The sequence below is a fragment of the Capra hircus genome, chromosome 22 (genome assembly GCF_001704415.2).
Source record: "Capra hircus breed San Clemente chromosome 22, ASM170441v1, whole genome shotgun sequence".
In the NCBI taxonomy this organism is placed as follows: domain Eukaryota; kingdom Metazoa; phylum Chordata; class Mammalia; order Artiodactyla; family Bovidae; genus Capra; species Capra hircus.
The window spans coordinates 16,122,859-16,140,480 of record NC_030829.1 but is presented as its reverse complement, the minus strand read 5'-3'; the positions used below and the strand labels follow the sequence as shown (position 1 = coordinate 16,140,480).

Sequence of the window (17,622 nt, the reverse complement as noted above, 5' to 3'; positions counted from 1 at the left end):
TCTGCCATTTATGTGGTGTTTCCTAGAGCAGGCCATTCCTTCTCTCAAGGCTTCAGGTTCCTTGCCTGCAGAAATGGAGAGCAGTACAAATGGCTCTTAGTCAAGGAGTGGTTCCACAGGTCTGAAACATCCACAATGATATACGAGGCAGCAGCTAAAAAGAATGGGGATGTTCTCCATGTATTGACATGTAATCTTCAAGACCTGCAGTTTAAAAGGATATTATAAGCTACGTCTCCTTTAATTCCTCCTTGCCTAAAAATAACAAGTCATATCAGAAGCTGTAGCCTGGGATCCTGTGGATGGAAGATGGTTCATCATCCATTGCTCTGTTTTAGGGTAGTGAGTAGCTTTACACACCAAACACTGTTCTTTTTAAGTTAATGCTAAGCCAGATAAGAAGAGCAAAGAGATTTTGTATCAGCCAGGTTCTAGTCAGGAGCCAGAAACCATGTCAGTTATTTTAACAAAAAATTTGCAGAGAATTTTTCGCTTGGTCTATCTAAGTAAAAAGGCAAAAAGAGAAAGCTAAGGTATCATGGAGGTAGTAACTGTGAGGAGGAGCTACCACCCCTGACTGGAGGAGCTGAGATAGAATCTGGCCTTATTGTGGATGTTTGTCCACCAACGGATTTCATGCCCTGCCCACATTTTGCCTCACATCTGGACAAGCTGAAAAGAAATTCCAAGCACACCTTCTCAGCTCTCAAGATGACTTATGCAAACCCTGACCTTTTTAGTTGTACTGGAATCCTCACCCCTAACCACAATAAAAACCAGAGCCACTTACCCCTCCTTTTCTCAAGGCAAACCACCTGGCTTTGGTACCTGTCCTGCTGTCCCCACAGACCCTGATTATGTGAATAATAAACTTAACCTTTTGATATGTTGTGATGTCATAACATCTGAACCAGTTTGAGATGGTGGTATTGTATTGATTCCACCTCCACAGAGCAAGCTACAAAGCAGGAACCAAGAGGAGTGGTTCGAATTGTTAAAGGATTAGGTAGACATTGCAAGTGAACCCCTGTGGAACTGAATTCAGACCTATGAAAAGGAGAGCACAGCTGGGCTGGACTCTACTGCTACTACCAGAAGGAATTGCTGCAGAAGGAAAAAGCATTGGGAACGGAAAGCAGTGCCCGCAAAAAGCAAGAAGGAACAAGTCTCCCCTTCCTCCTATGTTAGGATTCTCCAGAGAATCAGAATCAATAGGATATGTGTGTGTGTATATATATAAATAGAATAAAATTGGCTCATGCGGTCCAAAATTCACTGAGTGGGCCAGCAAGTTGGAGATCCAGGAGAGCCCATATTCCAGTTCTGCCCAAAGGCTGTTTGCAGTAGAACCTGAAAGAGCTGATGTTGCGGGTGAAGTTGGTAGACAGTCTGCTAAGAGTATTCTTGGTTGCCTGGGAAGGCCAGTCTTCGTTTTATTCCAGCATTCAACTGATTAGAACAGACCTGTCCACATTATGGAGAGTAATCTGCTTTACTCACACAGCCCACCAATTTAAATGTTAATCACATCCAAAAAAACACCCTTACAGAATAATACCTGACCAAATGTTTGTGGCCCAGACAGGCTGGCACACAAAATTAATCATCACATCCTCCAGTATTGAAGCTTCTCTCTCTTACTCATTGATAGCAGAACCTAATGAAACGAGCAGGCAAAGCAGAGATGTGGATTGCAGAATTCCAATCCCATCATCACAAAGCATCTCTAGAAGGGCAGGTTTGAAGCAGGAAGATAAATAAGCTAATAAATGATGCAACTTTGCTGAAGTATTTTTTAAATTCCTAGGATATTTGACTTAAAAATTTGAGACTGATAATACTTTTGAGGAAATTTTGTGTTAAGTTGTAGACAGTTGGTGTGAATTATGTCATCAATTGGTTTTACCCATTGACGTTGTAATAGCTGTTCACTGACCTTATCTTGCTGTAATGAACTCTGAAAGTCTCAGGAAGAGTTTCTCAAAATTAAGAACACAATTAAGAGTATTCCTCTTCATGAACATTTATTTTGCAAGGTTCAATAAATTAATAAATTTAATAAGGCAAATCTGTGACTTTAAGTGGAGAAGGCAATGGCACCCTACTCCAGTACTCTTGCCTGGAAAATCCCATGGATGGAGGAGTCTGGTGGGCTGCAGTCTATGGGGTCGCTAAGAGTCGGACACGACTGAGCGACTTCCCTTTCACTTTTCACTTTCATGCATTGGAAAGGAAATGGCAACCCACTCCAGTGTTCTTGCCTGGAGAATCCCAGGGGCGGGGAAGCCTGGTGGGCTGCCATCTATGGGGTTGCACAGAGTTGGACACAACTGAAGCAACTTAGCAGCAGCAGCAGCAGTCACTTTAACAAAACAGCACAGAATCCAGATTTGCCTCAGATGGAGCAGTGACCTGGATAAGACCCCAAAAGAGCACAGGGGAAACCAGACAGGGGAGTCCTCAGTTCAGTTCAGTCGCTCAGTCATGTCCGACTCTTTGTGACCCCATGAATTGCAGTGCGCCAGGCCTCCCTGTCCATCACCAACTCCCAGAGTTCACTCACGTCCATCTGTCCATCCAGCCATCTCATCCTCTGTCGTCCCCTTCTCCTGCCCACAATCCCAGCATCAAAGTCTTTTCCAATGAATCAACTCTTGAGGTGGCCAAAGTACTGGAGTTTCAGCTTTAGCATCATTCCTTCCAAAGAAATCCCAGGGCTGGTCTTCAGAATGGCCTGGCTGGATCTCCTTGCAGTCCAAAGGACTCTCAAGAGCCTTCTCCAACACCACAGTTCAAAAGCATCAATTCTTCCGCGCTCAGCCTTCTTAGTCCAACTCTCACATCCATACATGACTACTGGAAAAACCATAGCCTTGACTAGATGGACCTTAGTTGGCAAAGTAATGTCTCTGCTTTTGAATATGCTATCTGGGTTGGTCATAACTTTTCTTCCAAGGAGTAAGCATCTTTTAATTTCATGGCTGCAGTCACCATCTGCAGTGATTTTGAAGCCCAAAAATAAAGTCTGGCACTGTTTCCACTGTTCCCCTATCTATTTCCCATGAAGTGATGGGACTGGATGCCATGATCTTCGTTTTCTGAATGTTGAGCTTTAAGCCAACTTTTTCGCTCTCCTCTTTCACTTTCATCAAGAGGCTTTTTAGTTCCTCTGCACAGTGGAGTGCTAGAGCCAATTAAAAAGGCAAAAAGGCAAGTATGCCTCCACTCACATTCATGATTGAGCTATCTCTGTTGCCCAAATGACCTAGGAGCACATCAGTTCATGCCTTTCGCTATTAAATCTGTATAAGATAAGGCAAGGAGAACGTGTGCATCTAGATGTACTGGTTAAGATTCATAGGATAGTAATGTGGTTTCAATAGATGGTTCCTATTGGTGTGAATTAAAGAATCTGATAAATATATTGAATAGAGGTAGAAAAAATTGGTCTAAGTATGGATGTTTTCCCTCTGCAACTTAAGATTTGAATGAGAGCAGAAAACAGACTGCCTTCAGATACATCATTGTGGCTTATTTAAGATGGCCATGGAAGATTCTCCGTTGGTGAGAGTCAGTCCAAAGAGTCATTATGTATATAGAACAATACGAAACACTGACATCAGCAATCCAAGAGAAATGTGCTTTCAGATTCACGCAGACATTTCCACATAATAGTTGGACACGTGAATCTTATTCATACAGAAGTATAAAGTTGTTGGGAAAATCCACAGGTTTTCCTTCTTGGTCCATTTACAATTAAGTATATACATTTAACTGTTCTATCATCAGATCCACAGCTGAGAAGCTTATTCTGTCAAGGTGCAGTCTAATGTGAACATAAGCAGGAACTTTTATTTCTTAAGGCTGATTCATGTGAATGTGGTGGGCAAAACCCACCACAATATTGTAATTAGCCTCCAATTAATTAAAAAGTCATATGAGAAAAATAGAAGTTATATATAAGGAGAAAGTCTAGTCTCTGCAGGAGTCCCATGTGGGCGCCGGCTCAGCCAGGAAAACCTCGCGGTGTGCCGCGGCGGAGCTGCAGCAGCTCCGGGTGCAGGAGGCAGTAGATTCTCCAGGTGAAGAGTCTGGAGAGGGAAAATACCGGAAGATGCAGGGCCTCATGTTCCGGTGCAGCACTGGCTGTTGCGCAGACAGCCAGGCGTCCATGCAGCAAGTGCACCAGTGCATTAAGCACTGCCATGCCTCTCTGGCTCAAGGCCAGGCCCTGGTGACCAGCGAGCTGGAGAACTTCCAGGACCGCCTGGCCCGGTGCACTGTGTACTGCGGTGACAAGGCCAAAGATTCAATAGATGTGGGGAGTACGGAGCTTCAGGTGAAGCGGCGGCTGGAGACCTGCGTGACCAAGTGTGTGGATGACCACGTGAACCTCATCCCAGCTATGAGCAGGAAGATGAAGGAATCTCTCATCCATTGGGAAATAGCTGTCTGCTAGTGGCCATCAGCGATAAGAGCAGGAATCGATTTAAAAAGAGGAGTGGGGATTTGGGTCTTTTCAGGAAAGTTGATGAATGAGGAAATTAAGGATGGCAGCAAGTCGAAGGCCTGTGTTTCTTTGCTCTGAACACTGGTTCCTTTGTGTTTCAGTCCTAGAAAGTGAAATGGAAAAAAAACAGGGCTAAAATTTGGGTCACAGAGAGCTCAGGAGGTTTTTTGTGAGCCTGAATTTCACGTGGCAAGTGCTTCTCTTGGCAATAGGGAGTCTCCCTTGTACCAAACCAGGGCCCAGATTCTCTTACTGTACAGATACCAAGAGGCTGGCAGGTTCATCTAACCTGCTTATGGTCTAGTGGAATATGAGAAGAGGTGTTTCTATTTGTTGCTCACCTGCTGTTTACCAGAAGGATCACTACAACTTTTCCCACAAATTAATAAAACCCATGCAGTCACTAATTTAGAAAGGGACAGGGGGCTTCTAGGGATTTTGTTTTGCTTGGTTTTTTTAATAGACAAGGGCATGATGTTAATCTAATATGTAAAGTTGGGAGAGGCAGTTTGGATAAAAACTTTGAAAGGGTCCCTGCAGATACTCATTTCTGACAATCAAAATGTGGCTGTGTATTTCTTAAAATTGTCACAGTACATTTTTCAGCTTGGAGACCCTGCAAAAATATAAGAAGTGGTATCACACTGGTGAGGGAAGCAAGTGTTCCCTTTCACTAGCAGCCGTGGTGAGCCCTGGGGCTGCCTGCAGCAGTCAGCCAAGCGACAAGACAATCTTTCAGTGACACTCGCCCTTGAAGGGAAACGGGATTTTGACAGTGTTATATGCTCATATTCAGGAATGAACAGTGAAAGAAGAACTGTTAGCTGCTTAAGAGGGTTGTGAAGTACGGGCTTTGGAAAAATCTGGTTTTCATGAAACAGAATGAGAGCCTAAACCCGGTGTTTCTTACTTTGCTCCCTGAAATAATAGAGGTTTACTGAGACAATCCCCTGGCAACACAAAAGTAGAGGGAGGAAAAGCAGGCAATTTAGGGGTGAGCTTTAGCTCCTTTAGAGCGATGAAGGGACTGCTCTATGTTACCAAGCACCACTTTCGCCAGGGCCGTTGCTACCTGCGTCATTCTTGTCCCAGTTCTGGCGCCTTATCGTTTTGATAAGGACCTTGGCTTTTTACCAACTTATTACTTGATAATATTGTCTGTTTGCTCTTTCAAGACTGTGATATATTTTCCTAGTGGTTTGATTTTTAAAATAAATAAGACTTAATTTTCTTCCAAAAAAAAAAAGAGTCTAGTTGGAGTCCTGAGAGCAAGCTCGGTGGCGGCAGTATCAGCAGAAGGAGCTATTTCAGATAAGTAGAAAGTCTTATTACTATGATTTCACCTGTATGAGTTGGATTGTAGAAGAATGTTCCAACTGGTAAGCCTTGGTCGCTAGTACTAGAGTAATCCAGTGTCCAATAACGGTATTTTCCTGTCTTCAAATGTCTTGTTCACACACTATGAAGCTTCAGTCCTAGAACGACTTTTCACTTATCATCGGTCACAGTAGTTGGAGTAATCATTCATTTGTTCTTTCATTCATGGGAACATTTGTTTTTAATTGAGTCAGCATCGGTTTATAGCGTAAGTTTCATGTGTGCAGCACTGTAATTCTACTTTTTATACACTATAGCATGCTTACCACCAAAAGTCTAGTTTTGATCCACCATGCAATTGATCCCTTTTACCCTTTTCACCCTTACCCTCTGATAACCACCAGCTTGTTCTTTGTATCTGTTTTTATTCTTGTTTTTTATATTCTGTGTATGAATAAAATCGTATGTTGTTTTTCTCCATCTGACTTATTTCACTTAGTGTAATACCCTTAAAGTCCATTCTGTCACAGATGGCAAGATTTCATCTTTTTATGACTGAATAATATTTCCATTGTGTATATACACCATATCTTTATCCTTTATCCACATCTTTATATATATATATATATATACACATACACAGAACATCCTTGTGTTGATGGGTACACTTCAGTTGTTTCCACATCTTGCTTATTGTATATGCTGTGGCAATGAACATAGGGTGTATTTTATCTTTTCAAAATTATATTTCATATTCTTTGGATAAGTCCTCAGAAGCAGAAGAACTGGATCATCTGGTAATTCTAATGATATACTGAGGAATTGCCATATTGTTTTCCATGGTGACTGTACCAACTTACTTTCCCATGAACAATATATGAGATTTTTTCTTTCCTACATTCTCTCCAACACATTTCTTTTTCTTTTTGACTGCACCTCGCAGTGTGCAGAACTCCCCTGACCAGAGATCAAACCTGCACTCCTTGCAGTAGAAGCAAAGAGTCTTAAGCATCTATTTTTCTGCCAATACCATGCTGTTTTGATTACTTGTAGTAAAATCTGACATCAGCGACTGTGACACCTGTGTCTTTGTTCTTTTTTCTCAGGACTGCTTTGGCTATCTGGATCTTTAGTGGTTTCATACAGATTTTAGGATTTTTTAAATTCTGCCTCTGTGAAAAATATCATTGGGATTTTGATAGGGATTGCACTGAATCTGTAGATTTCCTTAGGTAATATGGACATTTTAACAGTGTTACTTCTTCCAATCAATGAGCATGAAATATTTTTCCATTCCTTTGTGTCTTCAATTTCTTTCAACAGTATCTTATAGTTTTCAGTTTTTTACTCCTTGGTTAAATTTATTCCTAGGGATATTTTATTCTTTTTGTTGTGATTGTAAGTGAAATTGCTTTCTTAATGTGTCTTTTTGCTGATTCATTGTTACTGTACAAAAATGCAACAGATTTTTATATGTTCATTTGTACCTTGCAACTTTACTGTATCTTTAAAAAATGCTTTATTTATTTATTTATGGCTGCACTGGGTCTCCATTGCTGCACGTAGGCGTTTTCTAGTTGTGGCGAGTGGGGGTTACTCTCTATTGTGGTACGTGGGCTTTGCATTGTGATGGCGTCCCTTGTTGCAGATCAGGGTCTCTAGAGATAGCAGGCTTCAGTAGTTGTGGCATACAGACTTAGTTGCCCCTCCACATGTGGAATCTTCCCAGACCAAGGATTGAACCTGAAAGGTTGTTGTTGAGTCACGACGCCGGGATTCTTGGCCCCCGGAGGAGAAGAATTCAATCTGGGGCCAGAGACGAGGCTTGATCGCTCAGAGCTTTTGTGTAATAAAGTTTTATTAAAGTATAAAGGAGATAGAGAAAGCTTCTGACATAGGCATCAGAAGGGGGCAGAAAGAGTGCCCCCCTGCTAGTCTTCAGCTGGATGTTATACAGTCACAAGCAGCCTGCTAATGAAAGAGAGGAATGTCTCAAAACCCAGAATGGCACCAGGCCCCTCACCCATAAGATGTATTTTGGGATAATCTTGGCACCAAATGGTTTATCTTGGGCCATAAAATGATTAACTTGAATCTTGAAGAAGGGCAGAGCACCATACAAATAGTTTCATTTACACAGATTAGAGGAACAATATCGGAGTATAACATACTGGTTTACCAAGTAGGTTCTGAGCCCAAAAGGCGGAACCGACTTGAAGACAGAGTTTGGGGTAAATGCATAGACATTAGCATAGCTTAAGATAAACATTTTCATAAGAAAAAGGCATTGGTTAACTTCAGGTGAAACCAGGTGTCACTATGGCAACACAGAATTTTAAGAGAAGCCTTCTTTTAAATTTGTATAGAGAAGGAAAAAATATCGCTAGTTTGTTTCCTCCTGCCGCTTAAGAGAGAGAAAAATGTCTGACACTTGCAGGCTATTTCCTCGTTTGGAGACCCCTGGCCTTCCTGCCTGTTAGCCTCTCAAACCCGTGTCCCTTGCATTGGCAGGTGGATTCTTAACCACTGGAGTACCAGGGGAGGCCTTGTATTTGTTTATTTTTTAAGTAGGTTTTTTTTGTGTATGTGTATGGAGTCTTTAGTGTTTTCTATATACAAAAATGGTATCAGCAAATAGTGTAAGTTTTACTTGTTTCTTTTCCATTTGAGTGCCTTTACCTTCTTTTCCTTGCCTAATTGCCCTGGCTAGGACTTCCAATGCCATGTTGAATGAGAATGGTGAGAGTAGGCCCTTGTCTTATTCCTAATCTTGGAGGGATAATTCTCAGGTTTTCACCACTGAATATGATATTTGATGTGATTTTAGTTTTCTTAAGTTTACTGAATAACTTTTTGTGTCCTAACACACGGTCTATTCTTGAGAATGTTCCATATGCACTTGAGAAGAATGTATTCTGCAGCTTTTGGATGGAACGTTTTGTATACAGTTTTAGGTCGGTTTGGTTCCATGTTTCACTTAAGGCCAATGTTTGTTGATTTTCTGTCTGAAGTATCTACCCATTGATGTAAGTGAGGTGTATAAGTCCCTTACAATTACTGTGTTGCTGTCGATTTCTCCTTTCCTCCCTTTAAACAATTATATTAATTGCTTCATATTTTTTGGTGTTTCCAGGTTATGTACCTATATGTTAATACATGTCATGCCTTTTTGATGAATCATCCCTTTTATCATTGTATTTGTCTCTTGTTAACCTTTTATGGTTTGAAGTCTATTTTGTCTGATATGAGAACGGCCACGCTTTTTCTTTTGGCTGCCATTTGCTCGGAGTATCCCATCCTTTCCCATTGAGCCTACGTTTGTCTCTAGAGCTGAGTTTCTTGGGAGCACCATATAATGGGATCTTGTTTTTTACTCCATCTAACCACCCTGTCATTTGGTTGGTGAATTTAATTGGCCTAGAATTTAGGATAATTACTGGTATATGAAGACTTGTGACTGCCATTTTATCTTCTGTGTTTTGGTTGCTTTGTATTTCTGTTGTTTCTTCTCCCTTGTGTTTCTGTCTCCAACTCTCTGAAAGATTCCATATGCAATTGGTGTGGCAGAGACCACTAAATGTTCCCTATATTTTGGATTCCTTTCATATTCAGTAGTAGAAGGCGTATCTTTTTATAGGACCACTGAAATGGAAGACTCCAGGTCTCAGCCTTTTTCTCAGTGTATATCTTCATCCTTTTCCTAATAATCATATATATTTTTTGAAACAGGAAACACATAGTAGCACAAAGACTGACACACTGGATATTATTTTTCTAATTATCTAAAATAATTATATGTATATATAATGATAAAAAGAATTGAAGAAAGCCTTCAAAATTAGATTTTGAGAAATTTTAAAGATCAAACCAGGTCATGATTTGTGTCCGGCTGGAGGCCTCTGAGGATCCTGTGGAGCATCCTGTGAGTAAGGCTAACCACCTGGAAGATGACTTTGTCGGGGCTGAAGGATGTCAGCTTCAGGGACAAATCATGAAAGTAGGAAAGCCCCTGCGCTGGGACAGTGCCTTGTGGGGAGGGGAACGTAGCAGGCAGTGGCTGAGGGGGTGGTATGGACGGCCTGCAAAGTGGAGGAGGGCCTGTATCTGGCAGGGATGGAGGTCTGTTGAGAGTAACAGGCACCTGGTCAGCACCTGGAGAGTGGCCAGGGCTCTTTGGGTCACTTTTTCTTGGAGAGGCAGCAGTGGGGGTTGCTACTGGACCCCATGTCTGTGTAGGGACAATAGGTGGGCCTCTGGGACAGGCGGGAACTACCTCCCCAGCCCCACATCCAGATGGGGGTTCACATGTCAGGTTCAGCAGACAAGCAGGAGACAGTGCTGGCGGATCTGTCTTCCACGTGGGGTAGGTGACTTGTGCTGTGACTTCGTTTATCCACATAAATGTGGGTAGAGGCCTGTTCTTTGACCCCACCTGACTTCTAGACATCTACAGGAGGGGAGAGAAAACCTCAGTGAGTTCTCCATCAGTGGGCAATGGAGGCATCCACCCCTCAAACAGCAAGGAACCCCATGGTCCCTGGGCTTCAATGAACCCCATACCCCGTGGGGGTACAGCTTTTCAGAAGCTTTTCCAGGAACAAGAGAGGTCTCCTAAACTGTCCAAAATTCATTTTTAGGTTTGATCAGACCTTCAGTCCAATGTGTCCAAATCCATTCCTGGTCTAAATAACTGACACCCTTGTTTGCCAAAGGCTGTTTCCTATGTAAGTTCTATTTCTTTTAGGAGGTATGAAGTGACCACCCTTCCTGGTGAAATCTGAAAGCCCTTACCTTCTAGGCTGGAGTATGTTTCAAGATCTGAGCAGCTATTCAGCTGTTAGGCGCTGGGTGAAAAAGGTGGGTCCAATTGAGGGGCAGTGAGAAGACTTCAGGCCTGGGACTGGAATGCTACGTGGGTTCCAAGGCCATGTTCAGGGGGTCTGAGGGAAGCAGGACTTCCAAGGAAAGGACCAGGAGGAGGAGTGGCTGAAGTCCGGTCATCCCCTCCCTGCCCCACGGCCATCTTCTTTTATTCTCTGGCGCCGGCAGCTGGCCTTTATGACATCAAGGTCTTCAGCCAGTCACAGTGCTTGCCCTGTGCTGTCACCATGGACCCTCCAAGGCAATTTGTGGAGGAAAGCACCTTTGCTACCAGTGTAGATATGTACCGCCCTGCTTTTGCTGGTTAATGTGCCTGGGCAAGGGCAATTGTTTTAGTCCTGTGAACTTTAATTTCTGGGAAATTTAAATTTGAGGAACGGTCTTTGTTTCTAAGGGTGAATTTATTTCTGCATTTTGTAAAGATGTCTTTTTGAAAAAAAATATCTATGCAAGGGAATTGCTAACAACAGGATTTAAGTGTACGCTGAAAGGACTGAGAGTTAGCAGAATAGTTTGGTGACAAGGAACCTCTACCAATGTAGTCGTTTAAAAAGACTATATTAGGGTTGTCCAGAGAAATGGAGGCAACATATGTGTGTACGTGTGTGTATGTAGAGAGAGAGAGAGTGTGTGTTGTTATAAGGAATTGGCTTACATTATTTTGAAGGCTGAGAAGTCCAGACTCAGGAGAGCTGGTACTGTAGTTCCAGTCTACGTTGGAGGCCAAAGGCGCGAGAAGACTGATATTCCAGGCTGAAGACAGTCATGAGAGGTTTTTTTTTTTCCTTCATGTCTTCAATGGATTGGATGAAGCCTACTTTCCATTAAGTTATAGAATGGAATATAATGGATACAGATTTAACTAATGAAGCCAGTATAAGAAATATAGGAAGTTTGAATTATGAGAAATTTAATTTTGGTCTTAGACAAACCAAAATATTGTTAACATGTTTTTAAATGATAAATTAACGAAGACTGAATCATACCAGATTTTCTTTTAAATTGATTTTAAATTATTGATTTTTCTTTTAAATAGATTTTCTTCTAAATTCTTATCATCTCATAATAGTTACAAAAGCTATTGGGTAAATATACTTTTTTTCCCCCATAGATTACAGGTTTATTATAGAAGGATATAACCCAGGAACAGCCAGATGGAAGAGGCTCACAGGGTAGCATCCATGCCCCGTCTGAGTGACCAGTGTGCCAGCATTTCTACGTGTCCACCAGCCCGGAAACTCCCAAGTATACTTTCTAATGTTTATAAATAGAAATACTTTAGTAACATTTCTTTTCTTTTTCTTATTTAGACAATTTTGGCTTCATCCAACCTAAATGTTCATAGAGTATATATATATATATATATAAAACATCTGAAAGCATTTTTTGATGAGTAAATCCTTCACATATTCAGGAGAGGGAAAAGAGATAAACTGTGACAGGAAGAAATAAGAGGGAACTGACTTTAGACAAATAGCTAATTATTCTTCTCTGTAAGGAAAGAGGAAAAGTTTAGACATGCACATATACAAAAAAGAGTGTCTGATTCTGACATAATTTGGTCCTTGAAATTTTTTTTTTCTCCTTCATAGGGCATGTGGGATCTTCGTTTCCTGACCAGGGATCTAACCCATGCCCCCGATACTGGGAGCTCAGTGTCTTAACCACTGGACTGCCAGGAAGTCCCTGGTCCTTGAAAATTATATTCAGCCAAAATATACTTAAAGCCAGCACTTATTAATTCCTGATGTATGGAAAGGAAGGAAGCGGTGTGTCCTGCTTGAAACAAAATGATGTGCTGCTCCGGCAAAATAGACACCATGGAGAACAGGTCTAGTTCTCAGGGAGCTGAGGCCGTGGAGAGAGTTTGGGTCCAAGGGTGAGCCACACCCAGCTGAGTAGGGAGTAGATCTGTGAGAAATATCTAGCCTGGCATCCACTATGCTAAACATGAACTAACCCTGCCAGGGCAGGACATACCCCTTGTCTATAGGCTTCTATCCTTGAGAAAACAGATGCTGCTTTGAGGAGCCGTGCAGCGGAGCTGGCACAAGTCGGCAACTATGGGAAAGGGAAGGGCAGGTGTCAGGGACACCTCTAGGTGTCCCCACCTCGAGGCTGGGATTTCAGGTGCTATGACAGAGGGGACTGGATGAGGGGTGAGGTATGTGTATGGCTTTGCTGGACAGAGCTGAAGTTACTAGGTAGAATCTGGGCTGGGATAGGGTGGGAAGCACTTTACACAATAATCAGGTTGCTAGGAGCCCCCAGTCTTCCACGGCCCTTTCTCTCTGAAGCTCCCTCCATAGACTCCTCCCTCCAGCACCTTCTGACAGGTGAGCTTCAAATCCATCCCACCTTGTTAGTCCCCTAGCTCCTGGCCAGCCCCTACCTGTTCAACCCACTGTGCCCTTGCTACAAGCAGCGCTGGTTCTGGGAATCCCGCCCAGTGTGGTGACTTCTCCATGGCCTTGTGGACCACGGGGGGAGGTGGAGAAGCCCTCTCTGCCTGAGGGCAAATCAGAGCTTCATATAGGCTGTAGGTGTCAGAGTCTTGAAAGCTCATTGACGCTCTAGGTAGTGTAACTTGATGTTTCTCAGGGGTGGCAGTCCCTGTCCATTCCAACGAAAGTGAAACAATTATCAATATTGACAGAAGGAAAGTGAGAGGAGTCCCCAGACTGGCCAAGAGGCCCGCACCAAGGCAGGCTTACCCTGAGCTCAGAAAGAATCAGCTGGGAAGGCTCTCTCTTGCAGTGTTCCTGGAAAAGTGTTCCCATGGTGAGTTTGTTGCTGCAGTAACAAATGCCCACAAATGTAGCTGCTTGGAACAAGAGCCATTTACTCTCTCACAGAGCCTGAGACTGGCAAGTGTTGCTTGTTCCTCTGCGTAGGGTCTCGTAAGACTGCCATCAAGGTTTTGTCTATCCTCGGCTCTTACCTGGAGACTCAGAGGAAAGTCCACTGCTAGGCTCGTTCATTTTGTTGACAGAGTTGATTTCCTTGTCACGGTCTTCACTTGGCCCCTGCCATCATCAAGCCAGCAATCCTTCTCATGCTTAGTCTGCCTTCTGCTTCTTCTGTTCTCTCTCTCTGACCCCAGTGAGAAAAAGTTCTCTATTTTTCAGAGCCCAAGTGATTAGGTTTGGGCACCCAGGTGATACAGGATAGTATGCCCTAGATTTAGGTCCATAATTTTAATTACATCTGCAAAGTTCCCTTGGCCATATAATAAAACATATTCACAGGTTCCGATGGTTAGGGTAAGGACGTCTTTAGGGGGCCTTTCCACTGACTACACATGGTCATGTGTTTTTAAAATTTGTAAGAGTGATATATATATATATATATATATATATTTTTTTTTTTTTTGTCGTCTTTTGTAGGAAGGTCCAGCATTCTCCATTCTCTTGTTAATCTAAGACAGTGTTTCTGAAGCTGTCATTCTTTAATCATTGTTGCTTCCTTTATAAAATAAGTTTCAGGAATGGCAACGAGCATTTTCTTAAAGATTGTGGGGGAACTCAATTGCATAGAAAATATCAGAGACCATGGCACACAACCATTGACATTATGAAACTTAGTATTCATTCACACACAAGCACATGCATTCACACAAACATATACACACACAAGTATATCTGAACTAGATAAAGATGTAAAGTATACTTTAGAAAGAAAAAGATTTATTTGTACTTATTTATTCTTGACTGCACTGGGTCTTCCTTGCTGTGGGCTTTCTCTAGTTGTGGTGAGTGGGGGCTATTCTTCATTGCAGTACCTGGGCTTCTCATTGCCGTGACTTCTCTCGGTGCAGAGCACAAGCTCAGTAGTCCTGGCTTGCAGGTTTTGTTGCCCCGCAGCACATGGGATCTTCCAGGACCAAGGATTGAACCCCTGAATTGGCAGGTGGATTCTTAACCAGTGGACCAGGAAAGCCCCCAAAGTATACTTTTAGTATACTTCGTTAAAATTTTAAAATTTGAAAAGATAATTAAGAAACAAAAGAACCTAGAAAAGTCCCTGTGGTCCAGTAGTTAGGGCTCTGTGCTTTCATTGCTAGGCAGGAGTTCAATCCTTGGTCTGGGGATTAAGATTCCATAAGACCCACGGGTACTACCAAAAAAAAAAAGGTCCTAGAATTCATTGGAGCCGCCAGGTAGGTCTATTCTTGGTCCTGGAAAGATTTCTGAGCATACTGGATGACAGAGGGCTAGCACAGGTGGTTTATAGAAGCCCAGGGGCTGATGGTTCCCTTTGATGCTATAGGTGGAGCCCTCCGTCCTCAGTATGGAAGACTGAGGACCCTCCTGTGTTGTCTCCATTTTGTCTTTTGTAGCTATGTCAAAGAGTCAGTTTGGACACGGGAAGAAAACTCTAGATACATTTTTCTGGATAAACGAGGTAACTGGAGAAATCACCTACCCCCAGCAGAAGACAGACGCGCCCGCAGCGTCACCAGCTCCTCTCCAGAAGCCAGGAGAGGGACCCAGATCTCAGCGCGGGGCCCTGCAGGGTGCTCCTCCCAGCACCCAAGGCGCGGCCGGCACACTTGCGCAGAAGGCCGCCCCTCCACCTCCTCCTAAAGCTGCACTGAAAGACGTTGGCTCTCGAAATTCCTTCCCAGCTCCGCCGCCCTATCTCCTGGCCAAAGATGGAGCCCTGAGCCCCTCGCCGTTCTCTGCAGTTCCTGTCACCATCTCGCCGCCAGGAGGCGCTGGGCCACCGTTCAGCCCGCTTGGGCCAGCCCTTCTGCCGCAAGCCTCTGCCTTTCCTCCCAGCCCTTCAGGCCCCTGGGGCTTCACCTGCAAGCTGAAAAACATCCTTACTGGGAATAACCGATTTTCCTTTTGAGCCTGAGCAATACGCCTGACTACGCCCTCTAAGCACCTTGCTGAACCATTGTCCCCTGGCACCAGTACTCCTTCACGCCATAAAAGACCGGCCTGCCTACCCTAGAAGCGCTAAGGACCCTTGGCAGAGTTCTTATAAGAATATGCCCAGTGCTTTCAAACCCCATATAAATTTAACTTAGATTTTGACACTTTTTTTTTTTAAGAACTTCCTTTACCTCTCAAGACATCTTGGTATTTTTAACTCTGGGATTCAAGAATTTGGTTCTACTGTCAGCTGCAGAGTAATATGCCTAGTTCCCAGCCAGAGCCTGAAGGATCCCCACCTTGGCTGAGATAGGAACAAGCCAGGCTGAGTGGGACTCGAAGGCCTGGTGTCTTTGGGCACAATCTAGGGCCACTGGGGCTTCGGGGCCGCATTGAGGACTAGCCTGGACTCTGATCAGAAAGGGGTTAGAACTGGATCTGGGCGATGGGGGGCAGCCTGGGGCCAGGCAGACTTTGGGCAAAGAGCCTCCCCAGTTAGAATAGGGGCTGAGCGATGCTCTGGTGGGAAAGTGGGCAGCCTCTGGGCCCCCGCAGGAGTGGAGTGACTCCTGCCTACTGACGTGATCATGCTGGGCAGGAGGTGCTAAGTGGAGGCTCTGAAACACCTTGTCCCAGCCTGAGGACCCCAGGAAAGCCCAGTTCCCTGGGCTGGAGAAGAAAGGCCTGGGATCCAGCCTCCACCCTCTGGCCAATGACCCTCTGACACTGCCAGGACCCCACCTCTCTTGCCCTCAGTTTCCCTCCCTGCGTGATGTGGGAGTGAGCCAGCCTGTCTGCAGGTCTGCTCAACTGCACAGTCTGCGACTGTGTCCCCAGAAACCAGGACTGGGTGAGGCCCCCGGACACAGAGGGCCTGGAGGTCAGGTCGCAGGCGGGGTCAGCTGGTCCCAAGGGCATGGCCGAGCGCGGCAGAGGGCAGGGGCCATGAGCTCCACAGGGTTGAGGGGAGTGACCAGTGTACACTCTCCAGGATCCCTGATGGATGGCCTTGACAAAGACCTCATTGTCATGGTTAGGGGTGCTGGCCTTTCAGGCAGAGTTGTTGCGGCCAGGCCCCTAGTCCTGACTTTGCAGGAGCTCCTTAGCCTCACTCTATCTAGCCCCTGAGAGTCTCAGCAAGTGTCCCAGGGATGCCCAGAGAGGTTCAAGCTCAGCCTGGGACAGGGACCAGGGCTCTGTTTATACCAGCAGAGTCCCCAGGGGAACAGTGACTATTACTCATCCTGTGGACAAACTGCCCAGAGCCCTTGGAGCATAGCATGGCTTGGTCTTTTGCCTCATGACCTGGCAGGGCCTCTTCTGCTGACCGTGTTCATGTGACAAAAGCTTGGCAGAAGTTTCCTGTCCAGGTTGGTCTGACTGACCATAGGGTGTCTAATCTGGAAAGTTAGCCAGCAGTGAGTGTAACCATTATCCCCACACCTCTTCAAGCAAGGGCCCTGCAGTTAATAAGACCACATAGTTCACGCAAGGTCTGCACCATAGGCTAGTGTGTGTGTGTGTGTGTGTGTGTGTGTGCACATGCGCACACACGTACGTTAGGGGGCATGAAATGGGGGGAGGAAAAACAGAGATCTGTGGGTAGAGCGGTTCCCTGGTGGCCCAGTGGTTAGAACTCCACACTTCCACCGCAGGGGGTACAGGTTCGATCCCTGGTCAGGGAACTAAGATTCAGCAACATGACCAAAAAAAAAAAAAAGTTCTGTGGGTGATTTTCAAGTCGGAGTGGAGTGACGATCACAGAGCTGTGAAGGCAGGGGCTTCTAGTTTCTGTTTCCTTGTTACAGCGATCTGCATTTCTACTGACAGCTTAATTCCTTCAGTATTTTTATGACCTCCCTCTTTATCTCCGGGCCTCCCGAGATTGGAGAGGTCTCTTTCATCATTTGGTCTTTCAGGGAGATTCTCTCGTTCTTTTAATCAGTTTAGTTTTTAGTTTCTTCCTTTTCCTTACTTCTTGTCTCTGTGAATTTAGAAATAACAGTTACCTACTCTGGTCTTGAAGGGCTGTTT

The 17,622-nt window shown here is 44.3% G+C and overlaps 1 protein-coding gene and 1 pseudogene across 1 annotated transcript; both read left to right on the top strand.

Annotated features, from left to right (window-relative positions):
* On the top strand, positions 4,009 to 4,552 carry LOC102181545 (annotated as a pseudogene).
* LOC102176467 (formin-1-like) lies at positions 10,947 to 15,748 on the top strand. The gene is made up of 3 exons (XM_005695597.2): positions 10,947 to 10,983; positions 11,820 to 11,953; positions 15,048 to 15,748. Exons 2-3 carry the CDS (start codon positions 11,863 to 11,865, stop codon positions 15,560 to 15,562), a joined length of 606 nt encoding a protein of 201 aa, XP_005695654.2. The 5' UTR covers positions 10,947 to 10,983; positions 11,820 to 11,862; the 3' UTR covers positions 15,563 to 15,748.